The sequence below is a fragment of the Nerophis lumbriciformis genome, linkage group LG01 (assembly GCF_033978685.3).
Source record: "Nerophis lumbriciformis linkage group LG01, RoL_Nlum_v2.1, whole genome shotgun sequence".
NCBI lineage: Eukaryota > Metazoa > Chordata > Actinopteri > Syngnathiformes > Syngnathidae > Nerophis > Nerophis lumbriciformis.
This window is the reverse complement of record NC_084548.2, coordinates 34,573,074-34,594,928: the sequence shown is the minus strand read 5'-3', so window position 1 is coordinate 34,594,928 and position 21,855 is coordinate 34,573,074. Positions and strand designations below refer to the sequence as shown.

The 21,855-nt window shown below is 39.5% G+C and overlaps 1 protein-coding gene across 2 annotated transcripts in view; it reads left to right on the top strand.

Moving 5' to 3' along the window:
* The window catches only part of LOC133619211 (ELKS/RAB6-interacting/CAST family member 2), a 432,577-nt gene that overhangs the window by 326,582 nt on the left and 84,140 nt on the right, over positions 1-21,855 (top strand). For both annotated transcript variants that reach the window (XM_061980157.1, XM_061980149.1), the window contains one exon: positions 4,799-4,857. In XM_061980157.1, coding sequence (XP_061836141.1) covers positions 4,799-4,825 — 27 coding nt within the window. In that variant the 3' untranslated portion in view covers positions 4,826-4,857. The remainder of the gene's footprint in view (positions 1-4,798; positions 4,858-21,855) is intronic.

Below are 21,855 nucleotides of genomic sequence, written 5' to 3'. Positions count from 1 at the left end.
GGCTTTTCCTCATATCTGCTCTTTGACCTCCAAGGTTACGAAAAAGCCCCGAAGGAGCGAATGTGTGTTTGTGCGCGTGTGTGTGAAGTGCTGATGGGGTTTGTCAGGTCACACAGTCTGAATGTCACAGAAGTCCCCTGCGCTGAGACTGTTTTCCCTCCAAACACAAAACTCTACACCTCCTTTTATCTCCCTCTTTCATCTAAGCGTGATTAATTACTCATTTGTTTTTCTTCAACATGGTATTTTCCTTTTCCGCTTATTCTTCCCACAGATTGTCTTCAGCTATTTATTTTAGTCCCACGTGTCTCTTCGCTCTACTCTTTGAAAGTTTTCTCCTCTTCAACATCGCTCTCCGTGTAATGTTTCTTTTAAGATTTACAATTGTTTCCTCTCTTCTGACTCTTACTGTATTTCTTGATTTCTTCATAAATATACAACACGCCCAGCATGACCCTAAGTACATTCACTAGTACAAACCCCGTTTCCATATGAGTTGGGAAATTGTGTTAGATGTAAATATAAACGGAATACAATGATTTGCAAATCATTTCCAACCCATATTCAGTTGAATATGCTACAAAGACAACATATTTGATGTTCAAACTGATAAACTTTTTTTTTTGTGCAAATAATCATTAACTTTAGAATTTGATGCCAGCAACACGTGGCAAAGAAGTTGGGAAAGGTGGCAACAAATACTGATAAAGTTGAGGAATGCTCATCAAACATTTATTTGGAACATCCCACAGGTGAACAGGCAAATTGGGAACAGGTGGGTGCCATGATTGGGTATAAAAGTAGATTCCATGAAATGCTCAGTCATTCACAAACAAGGATGGGACGAGGGTCACCACTTTGTCAACAAATGCGTATGCAAATTGTTGAATAGTTTAAGAAAAACATTTCTCAACCAGCTATTGCAAGGAATTTAGGGATTTCACCATCTACGGTCCGTAATATCATCAAATGGTTCAGAGAATCTGGAGAAATCACTGCACGTAAGCAGCTAAGCCCGTGACCTTCGATCCCTCAGGCTGAACTGCATCAACAAGCGACATCAGTGTGTAAAGGATATCACCACATGGGCTCAGGAACACTTCAGAAACCCACTGTCAGTAACTACAGTTGGTCACTACATCTGTAACTGCAAGTTAAAACTCTCCTATGCAAGGCGGAAACCGTTTATCAACAACACCCAGAAACGCCGTCGGCTTCGCTGGGCCTGAGCTCATCTAAGATGGACTGATACAAAGTGGAAAAGTGTTCTGTGTCCTGACGAGTCCACATTTCAAATTGTTTTTGGAGACTGTGGACGTTGTGTCCTCCGGACCAAAGAGGAAAAGAACCATCCGGATTGTTATAGGCGCAAAGTTGGAAAGCCAGCATCTGTGATGGTATGGGGGTGTATTAGTGCCCAAGGCATGGGTAACTTACACATCTGTGAAGGCGCCATTAATGCTGAAAGGTACATACAGGTTTTGGAGCAACATATGTTGCCATCCAAGCAACGTTACCATGGACGCCCCTGCTTATTTCAGCAAGACAATGTTAGATCAACGTGGCTTCATAGTAAAAGAGTGCGGGTACTAGACTGGCCTGCCTGTAGTCCAGACGTGCCTCCCATTGAAAATGTGAGGTGCATTATGAAGCCTAAAATAGCACAACGGAGACCCCCGGACTGTTGAACAACTTAAGCTGTACATCAAGCAAGAATGGGAATGAATTCCACCTGAGAAGCTTATAAAATGTGTCTCCTCAGTTCCCAAATGTTTACTGAGGCCATGTAACACAGTGGTGAACATGCCCTTTCCCAACTACTTTGGCATGTGTTGCAGCCATGAAATTCTAAGTTAATTATTATTTGCAAAAAAAATAAATAAAGTTTATGAGTTTGAACATCAAATATCTTGTCTTTGTAGTGCATTCAATTGAATATGGGTTGAAAAGGATTTGCAAATCATTGTATTCCGTTTATATTTACATCTAACACAATTTCCCAACTCATATGGAAACGGGGTTTGTATTTGACAGGCAGGTACAATCCTTGCTTTTTAGCTTTATGCCCATATTCTACTGTGATTTGTCAAGGTACAGGTGAAGTGTAAGTGGAGGAGACAAGTGCTGGAAGTGCATAAAGCCTCTTGAGATGTACCCCAGCTCTGTGCCTCAGCATGAAGAGTGTGTGCTTTGACAGGCATATTGTGTCCATGTTGTACTCATTTAGCCATGCCAGCTCCACTGCCAGATACTTGGCAGCAAGCCCTGAAGGAAATAGAAAACAGTCTTAAAGTGTTTATCAAAATCTTAATTATAAAACCCTTTTTGAGGTTGTTGTTCCTTTTCTACAGGCCTAACATGCTGCTTGCTTCAGATCTGTGAGAAGTTGCACATGGTACTCTTGACTGTGTGTTAGTGCGTTTAACCTGCTGGAATGAGTGTATATAGGTCTGGTTTTGTTTACTGGCTGTGTCACAGTCAGTCACCGCATGCTAACATTTAGCTTATAGCATGTTCCTTTGAGAGGCCATTATAGTAGCTGTTCGTTGCAGCCCACTGAACCTACCAAGCATGTCACAACCACTCAACGGCAAAAGTCACAATGGATTCCAACAGAGAGTCTTTGATTATGTATTGTAGTTTGTGCACTGCCACAGCGTACCAAATGCTGACAATGCTCCCCATGCTGAAGCTCCCCATTATCATGACATTAGTGCTTTAGTATGGCTCTTGTTTGCAGAGTTTTATCCATCATGCATATACTAATAACTAGTCGAGAATCACAAATAAGTCTGTAACCAATAGGCATTTCCTCACAGGATGTTAGTAAGCTATTGATGTACATCCTCTGTTAGTAGTCAAACAGATGTCAGGTCTAACTAATCATGCGCCACCATAGGCGCTGATCTACATTTCTGCCAGTGGGTGCTCGGTGTGTGTGTATTAGTGTTGTCCCGATACCAATATTTTGGTACCGTTACCGGTACCAAAAGTATTTTGGTACTTTACGATACTTTTCTAAATAAAGCGGACCGCAAAAAATGTAATTATTGGTTTTATTTTAACAAAAAAAATCTTACGGTACATTAAACATTTGTTTCTTATTGCAATTTTGTCCTTAAATAAAATAGTGAACATACAAGGCAACTTGTCTTTTAGTAGTAAGTAAACAAACAAAGGCTCCTAATTTAGTCTGCTGATGTATGCAGTAACATATTGTGTCATTTATTATTCTATAACTTTGTCAAAATTATTAAGGACAAGTGGTAGAAAATGAATTATTAATCTACTTGTTCATTCACTGTTAATATGGTTATTTTCTGTTTCAACATGTTCTATCTACAGTTCTGTTCAAATGTAATAATCCCTTATTCTTCTGTTGTTTGATACTTTACATTAGTTCTGGATGATACCACAAATGTGGGTATCAATCCGATACCAAGTAGTTACAGGATCATACATTGATCATATTCAAAGTTCTCATGTGTCCAGGGACATATTTCCTGAGTTTATAAACATAATATAAATAAACATAAAATAAAAAAAGATTTTGTGATGTTAAAAAATATCGATGCAATCATAGTAGTATCGACTAGATACACTATTGTACGTGATATCATTACAGTGGATGTTAGGTGTAGATCCACCAATGGCGTTTGTTTATATTGTAGCGTCCCGGAAGAGTTGGTGCTGCAGGGAATTCTGGGAATTTGTTCTGTATTTTTTATGTTGTGCTGCGGTGCAAATATTCTTCTAAAATGTGTTTGTTGTTGTTGTTTAGTGTGGTTTCACTATATGGCACATGTTTATGACAGTGTTGGCATTGTTCATACGGCCACCTTGAGTGTGACATGTATGGCTGTTGAGTAAGTATGCATTCATTCGCTCGCGTGCAGTGTGTTCTAAATCGGGCACAATAAAATTTTGGTTAGGCTTTGTTAATTATAGACTATATGATTTGTGACTTTTTTATTATGTAAAACAAACCAAACTTGCCACAAAATTAATAACAACAAGATTGATTTTTATAAAACGATTGTGAAGATTGATGGTTGCCATCAATCTTATTTCGGTGCTTGCCATTGTCCGTGGGTGCTCTGGCCCCGAAGCACCCATGGGGTCGGCGCCTATGTGCACCACCGCTGGTCTGTAGTCTGGCTGTCAGACGTCAAGGCACTAGATCCTCAGTCAGTGGGGACTGTGTTGTTCCTAAGTTCAGAACATATTTTGGACAGTCCACCTTTTCCTCTAACAGAGCCAGAGTGTAGAACACTTTTTCTACGGAATTAAAACTGCAAACTAACCTAAACATCTTCACTGGACGTCTGAAACTGTGGCAGAAATCAGAGTAAAGTTGTACACATTATTAATGTATTGTAAATTTAATTCATTGTATATTCTGTGACATTTTAACATGTATTCTGGATCCTATGAGCCCCCTGTGGACAGGTGTTGAAAATTAGCATTTTTCTTGCTGGAACACTTAAGGCAGTGCATCTGGTTTGTCCAATGTAACTGTTATTTCCATATCAAATAAATAAATAAATAGTAAAGGTAATTGTGTTTTCAGTTCTGGAAGTATATTTCCTTCCAACATTAAACATTTTAACACCATGAGAAACTAAGGTTTATTTGGTTAGGAGTTGCACAGTTTGAAGGATGATAACTAAAGTCTCACTACTTGTAAAATGACAATGCAAGGTTTAGGTTTTTGATGTGTGGTTATACTATATGACTATTTTGAAATATACCGTTGGGAATCGATAACTGTTATGTTTTCCCCTTGTTTGGACCACAGGATGATGAGGAGGGGATATGGGCATGATCTGACATCACCGTGGGAACCTTCTGTACAAAGTGAGTACCCATATATTTATTATCCAGTACAGATGTTTTCATGATCATCCACACAATGGGCTTCAGTTGGCAAGAATAACCACTGGCCAGGAACAGTGGTCGGACCACTGTTACCACACGGTTGCCCACCTCTGACAGAAGGAAGTGGAATAGCACATTGTTATTTTTCTCACTGCTTATGCATTTTAGTTGACTAACTAGCGCACAGCGATATATGGCTGCCTTTCTGTTAAAGGTACATGTGCTGTTTAAGTGCTTTCCATTCACTGTCTGCATAGTTATATAGGTAACAGAGTGCAATTAGATTTCAATGTGGCAAGCAGCCTAATAGGAGTATACCAGGGTCCAGTGGTGATAAAAACGACACAGTGACACAAACCAGAGATGGACCAGTCTGTCTACCCCAAGCCAAGACGTTTTTTCAGCCATAGTAAAATTTTACCGAGCTACCCCACCCCGTTGTGTTCCTGTGTGTGGGGTAGTTAATTACAATACAACACTGAACAGTCATGATGTTTTCTTTAAGACTGCAAGCTGAACAAGCATAAAATGAAGAATGCAGAGTCATAAAGGGCAATTCCTGTTGTGGGAGTTTTATATCGAAGCCCCCCCATGGACCCAGGATGCCTTTGAACGCAGACGTGCTGAAAGAGGTCTGTTCAGGGAGGCTTATGGTTTGCTTGGAGCTTATACTGTTCATGTGTTTAAAACAAAGAGACAAGCAGAAAGAAACATGGATGAAGAGATACAGGGCTGACTGGGGCTGAGAAGAAGGGTGCCTATGTGTTTGGTTTGTGGGAACCAAAGGGAATAGCAGACATGGTACACTCATAGTTTCCAATCAATCTCATGAATTACCCTCAATAATCCACAGGTGGACCATCACAAGCGGATGGTCTCTCTAACCTCAGTGACTCAGTTGTTGTGCATTTTGCCTTAATGTTGCTTTTAGGATTAGCAGTCTTATAGTTCACTGGTTCCCAACCACCGGTGCGGGGGCCGGTCCTTGACGCATTTGCTACCGGGCCGCAGAGAAACAATTATTTATAAACGACTGCATTTTCTCTGACTTATTTTTGCCTGTCTCACTTGACACACCAGTAAGCTTATTCATACATGGATAATAAAACTTCTGAGAGGAAGTCACCATTTGTTATATCTGTTACATGGTACAATGCACATTAATGAACGTATACAATACAAATGTGCCAGATTGTAGCCAAAGGCTAATTTTCCATCTGCAGTCCCAAGCAGGTAGATGGTATGTCGTATCATCAACCTGCCGGGAGCATGTCATTGCACAGGAACAAGTCCAGAGCTCCTACTAAATGAGTTGTATTTTTCATACACTTACATTTGCTGTATTTATCTGTCACACGTGCAAGGCTGGTCCGTGAAAATAATGCCTACAATAAACCGGTCCCTGGTGCGAAAAAGTTTGAGGATCCCTGTTTTAGTTGATTGCAAATAGTTTGTCTTTCCACAGTGTCGCTATATGAATTTTGTTTTTTGTTGAGTCTCTCTGTGCGCATGAGTACCGGCACAAGCCATGTAGCCTATAATGTAGTCCATGTGTGCCAAGAAGGCAGCAGTGTCAGGATTCACTGTCATGAAGGACCACACTGCTCCCATTCTGCCTCTTTTTCCATCTCTGCATCTCTTTTCCATCCTGTTCGATCCTCCTCCGATTTTGCTTGTGCTTCTCTAATGTGTATTCCTTTAAGGTAAACATAGGACTCCCGACTGGCCTACTGCGTCAGTATCTTCAATCAGATATGCTGTTGTGTGTAAGCATGTGTGTGCATTAACGTGTGTGTGTGTTGGTGTTTCTTATCCCAGTCTAATACAATAAGCCAGGCACATTAGCCTTTAGCGCAGAGTGGTGTTGTGGCTCGCGATATCAATGCAGCTCATCTATCCACTGCTGTTATTTTCGCAGTGCACAACGTGAGCGCAGCTAACGTGTATTAGCCACCCTTTATGGGAGAACAGATGGGAGCTATTTAGTGGTGTGTAGCTACAGCGCAATAAGGCCAGACCTAATCCCTATATCCTGTCCCTGAGTGAGCCCTCCTTAATATGAACAAACAGAGATGACAGCACAGATAGGCAAATGGACAGACAAATAGCCCGGGATCTTTGGTTCTGTGCGGACATTACAGTTTGTGCAGGTATTCTTGCATTCTTTAGCCCAGGGATTCTCAAACTGTGGTACATGTACCACTGGTGGTATGCGGGCTCCATCTAATGGTATGCCAAAGAATCACTTGATTAAAGTAGAGTGTTTTAGTTTCCTATATTTAAACACACATTCAGCAATAAGTTTCTAACTTTTCCTCTCATCTTTCTTCCTTAGTGATTTCCTAAGAGGAGTGCAGGTATACACTTTGAAATGTATACCTGCACTTGTCACTTTCAAAAAACAAACACAATTGTGGCTAGTTGAGCAACAATCGTGTTCCCATGTTTAGTTTTTACTAATTTTTATTAATTGGTTCTTATCTAGTTTGCACTTGTGTTATTATTATTATTATTATTATTATTATTATTATTATTATTATTATTATTGACTTTTATCTAGTTTGCACTTTGTCTGTATTACTATTATCATTGTTATCAACTCCTCTTTGCCTCATTCTTTTTATTTCCCTATTTTAATTATGTTAGATCTGTGTTGTTGTTGTTGTTGTTGTTGGGGACAAGTGTTGTAAATTAGCTTTGGCTACAAACACTATGATGCATACATTGGATAACTTCTTCAGATATCTATGTTTCTGTATCTGTCCCTATTTCAAGTAAACCTTTATATGTATATATATATAGATATATATATATACACATATATACGTATATATTCAAATTCATGACGTGTTCTTAAACGCCCAAATTGTTCCCACCTGCTGTTCTTAAGTTGCTGAATGTCAAATGGTAAGCGCGTGCGTGTCTATGATAATGTGCATATAAACACGCCCTTATTTCCCTAATATGCATATGTAAACGCCCTTAATTCCCCATGTAAGGGCACAATTCCGGCGGAAAAGCCGAACATCAAACACACGGAGAAAACACAAACAGATTACAGAAGATACATTTGTATTATACCGCGGGGGAAATACATAATATCAAAACGTACGTTTAAGAAAGGGTGGACTGCAGCGTTCAAATAAATATTCGTCACTTGGAGCAAATACGTCTACATGGCCATCAAATATGCGCTCCTTCCCCAGCGCACGATCTGCATCTTTCAGTAGCAGCAAAATCAGAATCTGAATCAGAAATACTTTATTAATCCCCGAGGGGAAATTTAAATATTCAGCACAATCCCATTCAAGATCAGAGAAACATTACAGGAAGACAAAACAGGATCGCTGACGGGTCTGCCAACTTCCGGGGCCCCCTACTAAAAAGCATTGCCATTGTGTGCATGCGTGTGTGTGTGTGTGTGTGTGTGTGTGTGTGTGTGTGTGTGTGTGTGTGTGAGTGTGTGCGTGTGTGTGTGTGTGCACGCGCATGGTATTTTGAAATGTCTATATATTGCTCATTTTGCTATATGTCTGTCTGTCTTATTTATCTCTATCTATCCATCTATCGATCTATCTATCTATCTATCTATCTATCTATCTATCTATCTATGATATTAATTTAACATTAGACAATAGAAGTAAGGGAACTTGTCACACTTAAGAACAAATAGACCACCCTAAGAGTGCTCTGGATCACTCGTAGATTTTGTTCTTACCTACGAACAAATCCCAGCTAAGAAAACATTGATGAATACAAAAATCTCCTTAAAAACTTCGTAAGTGGGCCTAAGAACAACATTTGTTCTTAAGAACAGTTGCTGAATGGGGCCCATTGTTACCGTTCAAACTGTGTGTAATGTTACACTGACCAAAAATATTATCTATACTTTTTAGATAAAACCTCTGTCTTGCTTTTAATGAATACATTGGCCTACTAAGATCATTTTAATGTAGGTCATTTAGGTGGTACTTGGAGAGCCATGTTTTTTTCTGGTGGTACTTGGTTAAACACGTTTGAGAACCACTGTTTAGCCGATACTGCCTCGACTCATAATGTGAGGCTAGACTTTGTATTCCACACGAAGGCAAGGTTTTTTTTCAGCAACCAGCTATAAATGTGGATGTTTGTCTGAAAGAACACCGGACCTTGATTGGCTTGTTGGTTGCGTATGTCCTGCTGTCGATTACAGGGATTTTGTTTACCCTCTTGGCCTCCCAGACACCCCCTCTTTTAATGAAATAAGAATGTCCTTTTGGGCAGAGAGCACTTTCAAGGGGGGTTGGAGGAAAAAGCGAGAGAGAACTTGGGGCCAAAAAGTGAAGCAGTGTGGTGGGAAGAGGTGCTCTGGAAACATTACGCTTTTATCCCACCGTGAAGTTATTTGTACTGAATGGAGCGAAAAGAAGCTGAGAGGCTTTCCTGGTGGGGACAGGAACATGTTGTATGTATGTGTGTGTGGGGGGGCAGGCGGTGATGCAGGGGGGCGGTGAGGTTTTCTTTTTTTCAGGATAAAAAAATCAGGAGATGGCTTTCATTTCATTCATTTTGTAATGAATGCAGCATTTGTGGGTCCACATTGTGTACATCTGTAAGTATTCCACTTGTGTGTGTGTGTGCAGAAGAAAGGCTGCAAAAGGCTTTCAGTGGGAAAGTGACTGTCAGTGCTGCTTAATATTCTGGAATGCACATTAGCTGGTGGAAACCTTTTTTTTTTTTACCTCTTATTCCTGAAAACTGACTGGCTGGACCGAAGTTCAAGGGCTATAGAAACTGACCTGAAAGTCAACCAATCTATCAACATAACCTGATAAAAAACAATAGGGATGTAACAGTATTATAAATACCGCGGTATTTCGGTTTCAAAGTCTTCTCAATAATACCGTGACATGTGACGGTATCTAACAAAAACTTGTTGAGGTTATTTTTTTTCTGCCGTTTTAGCATTGGCCGGTTCTGAAAATAAACTACATCTCCTCGTATCCTCTGTGCAGCCCAGGACCGGCAGGGTGGGTAAGTTGAACGCCGTAAGCAGGAAGTGAAGTGTGATTGTACTCAGTTTAGATAATATGAATTGTTTTTTGGACATTAAATATGTTGATAACTGGTTAAGTTCTCTTGCTAAAAAACCGACAAACAAGCCTAAACATAACCGATTTGGCAGAGGTAAGAAAGTCTGCATTTTGCAAAGCAAAGCACGCCACTTTATTTTTTAGCGTTTCCACGGCGACACAGAGCCAGCCGGTCTCACCCCAAAATAGGAAATAGGAGTAAACTAAAATGCTACTTGATACATCTTCAGTCCATCCATCTGTTTTTCTACCGCTTGTCTTTCGATGTCGCGGTGGGGCTGAAGCCTATTCCAGCTGCACTCAGGCCAGAAACTGGGCTGGACGAGTCGCCACTTCATAAACCGTCACACCAAAAATATCTTTAAATCCAGCAAAGCCAAACATCAGTTTGTGGGATATCTATATTATTAAGAATTATATTGTTAGTTTACTTTTTTTCCAGACTGATATAAAAAAGGATCACTGTAGACTAGAGCAGTGGACCGCACAAGAAACAAAAAAAAACAAAAAAATAATAATAATTTTTATTAAATCAACATAAATAACACAATATATACATTATATATCAATACAGATCAATACAGTCTGCAGGGATACAGTCCGTAAGCACAAAAAAATAACAACCCCCCGGTCCGTGGGACAAATGTTCAGCTACAAAGAGGTTGGGGACCACTGGACCAGAGGACACTGCTTCTCGTAATGTAAAACTAAACTGTACATTATTGTTTTACACTTGTTAACCTGGATCTTTGCATTGTTACTTTAAAGACATCCACTGCAAGTTATACTTTTAAATATTTTCTTGAAACAGTAGATGTTCCTACACAATTACTTGTCCTTAGAAATACGTGTTTGTAGTAATACATATGACTAAAACCTTTTAGCATTATGTTTGTGTTCAACTACAGTAAGTGTGTTTATCCTAAACATTCCTGACATTTCATTTTACACACTATGGCATTTTTTGGAGAGACATATACTGCAATACTATCGTACTGTGGCCTAAATAACGTGATAATATCATACGGTGAGATTTGATACCGTTACATCCCTAAAAGACAACCATTGTCTTTTTAGCCTCTACAATAAAGAAATCTTGCAAGATTGGTCATAACTATAATTTATTGACATTTTTATTCACAACCCAACAAACTATTATCGAGAGTTTGTAAACAGCAATAGCTTCCCTGAATGTGATAATTAGATGTGTAACTGTGTCAGACACAGCCAATACATGTCAGACAGCTTTTAATATAACAGGCAAAAAAAAATAATTCAGCTTTCCTTTATGCGGCTGTTACGGCTCTGATGCTACCTCAAAATCTGGACCCTTGCTCAGTCAGTGCTGTTTATAAAGAACAACAACATGGGGAAATCCCATCTTTTACAGGAAGTTTGAAAGCCAGATCGTACAATGGCTTTAAATAGAGAGGTACCCTCAAAAGTAATGCTTTTGTACTCCATACGCATTGCTCCTGTCAGGTTGGCGCAAGCAAAGCTTGAAGCGAAACCCCAGGATACAGAGAGGGCAGACATAGCACAGGTAAAAAGGTATTTAATGAGAACAGGTGCAGCGAGGAGAACTTATGCTGAAAACGAGTGCACAAAAAGATCTGCAGGTTCAGGTAGCAAGAAGCATTCAACAAAAAAAAGCTGTGAGAGATTGTGCAGCGAGGAAGTGCACAATCTCAAGACAAGGCTGCTTTATAAATCTGATTGGCAGTTGGGAACAGGTGTGTCTTGATTGCCAATTCAGATGAGAGAAGCAGCGCTCAGGCCAGAGGAAAAGTGGCAGGAAATGAAAGACAAACAGGAAGTGAAAACATGAAAACAAGAGCGCTGCAACAAAAAAACAACAACACTATGCACAGGAAAACATCACAAAACTGTCATGGAGGGTCATGACAACTCCATGCAATTGGTGAAGTCAGTCAAAAAAAGGCACATGGGAGTGCTCTTTGCTGGAGATGGCAAGTGGTTATATGTTCTTTACAGCAAGGAAGTTGTTTGTCTGTTTTGTGGGGGGTGAAATACATCCTGGATGCTTTAAAACACTAGATAGTTCCAATCCCATGTGTAACCACAAGTATACGTGTGAGTGACATGTTTTTAAGAAAATAGCAGACTTGTGAGACCATCGCTCATTTTCTGTTTCCAGGAATTACTGTTGAGTTATTATCTTAACCATGACAATCAGTCACGCAGCCTTAAAAGTAAGAAATAACTAAAACCCAAGCCTCAGTGGTATGTAATACTAACCAAGTGTTTTTCACATATTTTTGAAGACCTATTTCCTTTGTTTGGAGGTTGAAGTACTTCCAGATCTATGACAGCATCAAAGTTGGAAGCATAGGCAAATGTCCATCTTTGATGACATGGGAAGGACAGCAGGTTCTATATCGGCTGTCAAAAGGCTGCCTGCCAGGTAGAGTACATCCCCATTTTGGTCTGACATTTTGTCTCAAACGGCCCTCTGGTTGTACCCCTACTTAGGGCAACAGAAAGACCTTGTAAAGAGTGTATACTTTGTGTAATGGCATGCTTTATTCTGTGTTAGGAAGTAAATCACCACATGTTCTCAAATACAGGTTGAGTTACTTGTTCTTTATTTATGCTTAAACATAGCCATGTCATGCAAATGTATTGTTAGACTCAATTCATAGAAGTATGTGGATTTATTTGGTTTTTACTCCATCACCAGTTGTCAGATAAGAGAACACAATCAGAATGAGCTCAGGCAAAAAATAGATTGTTGTTGTTGAATAAGTTCACAGCCCTGATGTGCACCTTTTTTTGTTAATTATACTAGAAATACAGTATCAAAGTATCCATTCACATTTGTAATAAGTGTTGTTTCAAGTACACTGCGCTTGTGTGTTTTTTTTCCAACATTTAGTTGAAGATTCCAATTCCACCATATGAGTTATTTAAAAGGTTTTCTGTCTCTTTCAGAATCAGAATCACAACTAGTGATTGACAAGGTGATATCTTCAAGGTGCTTCTCACACTAGCTGAGATAAGCTTAAACTTACTCCACCCCCCCGCAATCCTGCAAACAAAAAGTGGTACACTGTTGAAAATAACTAGACAGATTGCTTGACCAATTTATTTTCTTTAGTTTACCATAACACATTATCAGTGAATGTGTTTTCCTGTTTAGTTGGAGTTTTCTGAAGATGTGTAAATCTAGACGTTGTTGCAGTTGGGTAATGTTTGGGCGTGCACTCTCGGAATGCACAAGTGCATTTGTGCTGGCAAGGATCTTTTTGGCGACCAGTGAACCACAGCTTGGATATCAGTAGAGGCGTCTGACTGAGGCTATCCCTCACCTTGCTGTCACTATCATCAGCTTGTGAGGTCAAAATGTCGTTCCACAACCTTGACTTAAGAAAAGTCAATAATTCAGCAACACCTGAACCCTAATAATTGCATTTATTACATGAGTGTGTACGTAAGTGCGTATTTGTCCAATGCGTTCATTGTTTTCCATGTCTTGAATTTATTATGCTGGCGACAAGTGCATTTTTTCCCACCTAAACCATTAGCTATTGGTTTGTTTGGATGCATTATGTGTTTCAGACATTCATAAGACGTCTGTTGTAATTTCCTCAAAAACATACTGGTGCATGCTACAAGGTGTGTAAGGTAGTTGTAAGAAAAGGAACAATGGAGTTGATTTGTCACTGTCACTCCATGAAGCTGTAGACAGATAAGACCCAGAGATTTCCTCTTCAGGTCCGGCAGACAGAGGAGGACGTGGTGGAGGAAAGACGGGCTGGCAATGTTACGAGACAGGCAGGTTTATTCTTGTTATTTGTGGCTCCACCCACAACACTTATACACGCTGAGACACAGCGCCTGCAAATTTGGAGGCAGGAGGAGATTTATTACTCTTCTGTGATCACAAGTATAATGTGCTCATCAGACTTAATCTGTGCATCCTTGTGTGGTTCCACCGTGGATTGAGGACTTGTTTCAGCTGGGGTTGACAACTCCCTGAAAAATACATAAGGGACAGCTTTTTGGCAGGCTGGACAACCTTATTTTATTTTATTTTTGGCCTTTTTTATTTATGCATAACCAGGTTTATACTATTCACAAAGTTTGAGTATAGAACTGGACCATTCTTGTTTGTTGAAGACGTTTCCAGTTGCCTCCATTCAGCCTTTGTACTATGACCTGGTTGACTGACAATCTGCACTCACATGTTTATACTATTTGACTCCAACCATCCATCCATCCATTTTCTACCGCTTATTCCCTTCGGGGTCGCGGAGGTCGCTGGAGCCTATCTCAGCTATATTCAGGCGGTAGGCGGGGTACACCCTGGACAAATCGCCACCTCATCACAGGGCTGACTCCAAGCAGATATGTATATATATGTTTTGAAATAATAAGAATACATGGGAAACAAATTGTTCAATAATTATTTTCTTAAATGCAAAATAACCAAAATAATATAATTATCTTTTACAGAAGTGCATCCTGTTTAATTTAAAAGAGCATCAATTCTGTGTCCATCTTTGTGATAGAGCAGGTTCTTTAACGTCCCCGAAAGTTTATAAACTTTATGGCCGCAATAGATTAATTTTATCAGCTTCATTGTTAGCCACTTGCCGTGTATTACAAAATAGAATGCATAAAAGAAATACATATGTGCTCTTGTTTTACATAGAGATTGTTAATGATAGGTAAAACTCCAAAAAAGTGCAGTTCCCCTTCAAAAGCAGTGCTAGCTGATAGATCTGGCTATTAGCTCGGTAGCTAGCACACTCGTCTAATGCCGGACGACCTGGGTTCTAGTCCCGGTTAAGTATCAGCAGGGACTGGACCATGGTTACACATTCTTTTGTTTCTAATACAGGACAATTCCATTTTTCAAGGGACGGTTGGCAACCCTAGTCTGGGCTTTTTGAGGAATCATGAAAGTCCCACGGATAGCCAAACCAACCTTGCTAAAAAATAAAATAAAATAAAAAGCTATTTTACAAATCCTGATTATGTAAGCAATTCAACTAACAACAATACATTTTCTTCTTGGGATTTGCTGCTAAATGTTGGCTAAATCAGTTTCTTCATTTCTTAACCGTGTCTTTGACGGTTCAAATGCTCAGGCTGACTTTGGGTGTACATTCATCCGATATATGTCTTGCCAAAGACACATGACTGATTAGTGTACAGTGTATGGAATATTTGTACTGAACCACTGAACGCCGGCTCTGTCTGTCAGGGCATGGCACCTGTGATTCAGTCTGTCTGTGAAATATTTAATTTGTTCACAAGCTGAGCCAACCCAAAGTCATAAATCTTTACCTGAATTTACCTACCTGCTTTTCTCATTCCTTTTCCACTTTGTGTTCTAAAGCAGGGATCCGGTACCGGTCCTTGACGCATTTGCTACCGGGCCCCATAGAAACATAAATTCATCTATAAACTTGCACAATTTCTTCGACTTAACTTTCGCCTGTCCCACTGAAGACACCAATAAGCTTGTTAATAGATGTATATTACAACTCCTTTGTTATAGTACATGGGGCAATGCTCATTAATGGACATATAAAATGTTAATGTGCCAGATTGTAGCTATAGGCTAATTTTTCTTGCTCATTTTTTTGCTGTTTTTATCTGCCTTCTGTAGACAGCACAGTGAAACAGGGGTTAGTGCATGTGCCTCACAATACGAAGGTCCTGAGTTCAATCCCGGGCTCGGGATCTTTCTGTGTGGAGTTTACATGTTCTCCTCATGACTGCGTGGTTCCCTGTGGGTACTCCGGCTTCCTCCCACCTCCAAAAAACATGCACCTGGGGATAGGTTGATTGGCAACACTAAATTGGCCCTAGTGTGTGAATGTGAGTGTGAATGTTGTCTGTCTATCTGTGTTGGCCCTGTGATGAGGTGGCGACTTGTCCAGGGTGAACCCCGCCTTCTGCCCGAATGCAGCTGAGATAGACTCCAGCACCCCCGCGACCCCAAAAGGGACAAGCGGTAAAAAATGGATGGATGGATGGACGTAGACAGCCGGTCTGTGAAAATAACGCATACATCAATCCAGTCCCTGGTGGAAAAAAGGTTGGGGAGCCCTGTTCTACAGTATGTTTCCTAGTTTACAGGCACATAATGCTACGTCAGTGGTGTTGAATCCAATATATATGAAATAACGTTCTGAGCTCTTACTATGCTGCCGGTTGTGTCCGTATGAGCAAGTGTGAGCGCATTTGTGAAAGCAAGATCAAGAGAGAGAAGACGGTAGATGGATAAATCCTGTCTGGATTACAAGTGTGTTTTGTAAGATTATGGTGATGGCTGCACACAAAAGCCCTTCCTGAGGAGATCCTCACACCTGTGAAGGCACAAGTGTGTGCGTGTGTGTGTATGTGTGTGTGTGCGTGCGTGCGCATAAGCGCATGTGCATATACGCCGTGGGGTAACAGAGAGCAATCTCATCGTGCAAAAGAGAAGGCTCAGTGGGATGGTGTGAGGGTCAGCCGGATTACAATCCAAAGGAAAAGTTTGAGCATCGACAAAAGGCCACTGATGAAGAGAGGAAAAGGGATTAGTGGAAAAGAAAATGGATGAAAATTCAATCAGACCCTTTTATACTTTGAACTTATTTTTGTCAGACAGCCTGTGTTTCTCTTTGTTACCGCTCTCCACTATCACATGCAACTAAAAGCATTAAAAATACCACACAGCCTCGGGTCTTGGCTCAGACCACGGTTGTTTTCAACTGTTTTGAGCATCTTGAAAACCCCCTCAGGCTGCAAGCATTAGATGTGGCCCCTACTTGAATGCAGCTGGAGGTATTGTAAGTCTGGGAGTAGGAGGGGGTGCTAGCTTTAGTAAATGTGAACTTTAATCAACAGTAACATTACAGAACCCACTCACATAAGATATATTACGCCACAGCAACAGGCACATATGCTTACATACTTACAGATTTAGGACTTCCTAATACAAAGTGAACATTTATGATCAAGACTGACATTGAAAGAAGTCATATGTGATTAGAAAGAACAGAAACTATATCAGAGGGAATTTGACTATTTTCTTTTCTTGTCTTACAAACGTCAGAGCTGCTATTGGACTCTTCTTGTAGAATTGGAGAGGAAAGCGAACAGGAATTTTACCAGTTTGCTTTGTGCTTTGAATCGTCCGAGTGCAGTGTCAGCAGCGTTCACAGCCCAGGGTATCGTGCCTAAATAATATCAGCAACCTTTGGACTGCCACTCAACATTAGAGCTGGACCACTAATTAGACTCCATATAACAGTGGGTTGCAGTTTATTTCTCACGCCAACCTGACACTTTAACAAAGGTCATCCGGATGTAGGAAGCTTGTAAAAGCGTAAGGTGCTGCGTTGCCATTTGTCAAAATGGTAACACTCCTCCATAATGGATGTGTCATTAGTTATGATGGCCCTCTTTTCCACAAGAAACTCTCTGATCTGGTGTTAGTCACCTGTTTCAAGCAAAAACCAGCAGCACCAAAATCTTTGAGGAAATTCAGCTTCAAAAAGTATAAGTAGGTCATAGGGCTATAGCTGCAGCGATCATACACGACAAAGGCTGTAAAATGTTTAAAAGGCCCCAAGTCGTAAGCCTGCAGAATATACTTGTCATTTTGGCCCTGAAACTGAATACGTTCATAAACCCTTGTGCCTTCATGAAAGTAGTTCTAAGAAGATTCAGTGCACTGCCTTGACACAAAAAGTCACACATTCTAAAATGTCTTTTGAATACAGCACGTAGTCACTGATAGAAATACTTGGACTGTCTGTATTTTTGCAAAAGATTGATCATGACTCATCTTTTGGGTACTTACTTGTCTAAAGGTTGTGCTTGAAGAAGCTTCTACAGCGGACGTTAGTCGCATGGCAATTTTAAATCTTCCACCTCTATTCTTACCATGAACAGAGGACACGGTACTATATATCTTCACTTTAACCATTACTAAGTTGCTTAAACCTTATTCTTCAATGCAGATTGACATCTTTTCTTGACATAATTGTCATTGATAAATGATTTTGGTAAAGCTGTAGACCTACCATATCTCAGTCCGATGAGTTGTCTTTATAATGCATGTACAGACATTACTTCGCAGTCATTGCCTGAAGCATCTGTTGATATTTTACCATTTGATTTTATTTGACACTACCTTAGAAATGATGGTAAATCACAATCTATCCAGGTGTTAAAGGTGTTTGACAGTCCCTATTGGAGATGTCCGATAATATCGGCCGATAAATGCGTTGAAATGTAATATCGGAAATTATCGGTATCGTTTTTTTTATTATCGGTATCATTTATTTTTTATTTTTTATTTTTTATAATTAAATCAACATAAAAAACACAAGATACACTTACAATTAGTAACACACACATGATTCTGCTGGTCCACTAAGAGTACTAACCTTTAACAGTTAATTTTACTAATTTTCATTAATTACTAGTTTCTATGTAACTGTTTTTATATTGTTTTACTTTCTTTTTTATTCAAGAAAATGTTTTCAATGTATTTATTTTATTTTATTACTATTTTTAAAAAGTACCTTATCTTCACCATACCTGGTTGTCCAAATTAGGCATAATAATGTGTTAATTCCACGACTGCATATATCGGTTGATATCGGTATCGGTTGATATCGGTATTGGTAATTAAAGAGTTGGACAATATCGGAATATCGGATATCGGCAAAAAGCCATTATCGGACATCCGTAGTTCCTATTTAAAATCTTAAAGTGTTTTCTCCTTGTTTTCCACAACACTCATCATACACAGCATGCCCTATATTGGTTGATTAAAAACATAAACATATATCCAACTTTTGGTTTAATTAACTTGTTACTTTTAGAAACATATTCATTTTGGAATTAACTAACAACTGCTTAGCTAAATCCAGGGAGTGACTTCTTTTTTTTTACTATACCAAACAGTGTAACAGAGACACCCCATAATAAGTCACGCTAAGTGTTTCTCTGAATGTATAAGTGGACGTTTGCGCAACATCAGAGGTCTTAATGTGAGCTCATAGAACTGCCACAAATATATTCAATACTTACCTACAATGACATGTGACGCAAGATTAAAGCCCATGTAAGACTTTTCTCAGCTTTAACATCATACAACTCAGTAAGCAGACTAGCACTAACTTGCATTTACACGCTCACAAATCGCTCCACTCTTATTGCTAAGTATGTCATTTTTTTTAACCCTCTGAACATATCTCCAGAAATGAGCCAGTCTGAAGTAGACCCTCACAGATTTGCATCTACATTTTATTTACAAGGATTGCTGCCCCACAGCAAGAATGTTTTGGGTTTAAATATGTGCATGCTGTCATTGTTCCTGTGCCGCAAAAATACAAAATATGACAATGGTGCTTCATATTTTAAGTGCATACCCCCCAGGGTTTAGGTCGAAGTGTTTAAGCAAATTGGAATGTGTTCAGATTGGAATACGTTCAAGTTTTTTGTTTTCTGATTGGTTGTTTATCCCAATACTTTGATGTTTGTGGGTTGCTATTGTCATGTCTTTGTGATCATGTTTTGTTTTAGTTATGTCCTATTGGTTTAAGACTTTTTAGTTCCTGTTTACGCTTCCTGATTTGGTCACCATGGCAACTTATTAGTTTCATCTGTCTCACGTGTTGGAATCACGCACCTGTTTGTAATCAAGAGAGAGTATTTAAGCCTGTCATTTTCTGTTGGTCGGCCTGGCGACGTTGACTTCTGCTACCCATGTTACCATAGTTCATGCTGATCGTTTCATGTCACAGTAAGTGTTTTTGTTTCTTGCCCATAGTTTTCCTTTGTGCTAGTCTTTTGTTTTCATTAGCCAATTTTGTACCTTCGCCTTTGTGTGCGCCTTTAGTTTGTACCTTTGTTAGTGTTAAAATAAAATATGTCCTTACCTTCACGCCATGTCCGCTCCAATTAATTTGCATTCCGGGAAAACAAACCATCCCATAGTCCACGTCATGACAGCTATAAATTTAAATAATTTCACTATCTCACTTTCACCCCATGTTCTATCTCCTCTCATTTGCTGTAACTCGCATAGTTTCCTGGCCATGTGTTTGAGAAATTTGAAACAGAAACAGCAAAAGGTTTGTGTCTGCGGAGATGGCTGCCCAATGCTAAGAGTTCAATGCAATGCATTCCATTGCATTGAATTGAAAGGGCATACAAAATATGCTACTATACTGTAGTCAGTATATTATTTTCTAAAAAATAGCATGTTTGAAAGGTACACAACCTATGATATGTGATATTGCCCTATCTTGTGATATGTCTCAGAAATGCAGAGGCTGGCAATGCAGATTAAAATCTATAGAGCACTCATCAATAGGTACCATTCTAACACAATATTCCATTCCAATAACCTAACAAGGCAGGTCTCGCCTGTCAGTCTGTATCCGCTGCAAAGCTCCGTCCCTGCAGCTACATGTGTGTACTAACCACTGCTGGGTGGTCCTGCTCTTTCCCCACTCACGTCGGAATATCATCACATGAATTGTAGGTGGCAGGCTCAGGATTACCTGTTTTGTTTATGGTCAGTTATGTGGTACAATCTATAATCTTTTCTTAAAAAAGAAAGACCATAAAACCACTTGTGATATTTTGAGGTATTAACCAACAGCTACTTTTAAAAAAAAAATATTTTCATTTTCAACTGTGCTCAATTCTAGATGGTTATAGGTACTGAAAATGTCTTATCTATAACGGGCAAGTCTACTAGATTTTCATGGCATGTGATCCAGGTTGGCCAAGGTAGTTGATGCCAAAGGTAAAAATAGTTGTCATGTTTTTCAGCTGGATATACCTAACCCCAGGGATTTCTGATGATATTAGACCATATATGTCTGAGGATAAGTCAGTACAGTAAATGCATTCATGACATGACAGTGGTAGAAAAGAAAATTGTTTATTTGATCTAATTTTGAAATGTCTGTGTGGTTTCAACATCAATGTAAGAACATTACATTATAAGGACAAAATATTATAAAGATTGCCCATTATAAGGACAAAATATTATAAAGATTGCCAGACCATATGACCAACACGCAATGCATCCTGGGTAGTAGCAACAACTAAACAAGTTAAGTTAAGTGGGTTGTGTGTTAAAAAAGTAAAAAAAAAAAAATGGAGGACAGCAAATGGAAAAGGGGAAAGATAACAAAAGTGGGTTTGTGCCAGTACAAACTCAATGGGAGACAAAGTCACGTTATATTGAAAAACTAAATGGAGGTAAAGGGCCCGACCCGTGCGAACACGAGGAGTGGACATCTGATGTAAACCAACAGGCTTCCCAACTTTGACCAGGCATTCATCTCCAAAGCCATGTCTATGTGACACATGCATACAGGACTAAATATTACTGACTTCTCTACCTTGGAAGATTTGTCCAATAATAATAATAATAATATATTTTATTTGTAAAAAGCACTTTACATTGAGCAAACAACCTCAAAGTGCTACAGAGTATTAAAAAAAAAAGCAAAAATTAAAAGATAATAAAAATAAAAACTAGAACAGCCTAATAGCTAGAACTAGTATGCATATATCTAAAAAAAAAAAGCCTTTTTTTTTTTTTTTTAAAAGACGGGTTTTTAAACCTTTTTTAAAAGCATCCACAGTCTGTGGTGCCCTCAGGTGGTCAGGGAGAGCGTTCCACAGACTGGGAGCGTCGGAGCAGAAAGCCCGGTTTCCCATTCTTCGTAGCTTTGTCCTCGGAGGTTGGAGGAGGTTAGCCTGTCCGGAGCGGAGGTGTTGTGTGGAGTATTTGGGGGTGAGTAGTTATTTGAGGTAGAGGGGGGCATTTCCATGGAGGCACTGTCCACCACTTTAGCTGCAATGTTTGCACACCTTTTGAAAAGCATCTTGTACTGTTCTAACTTTATGTTTC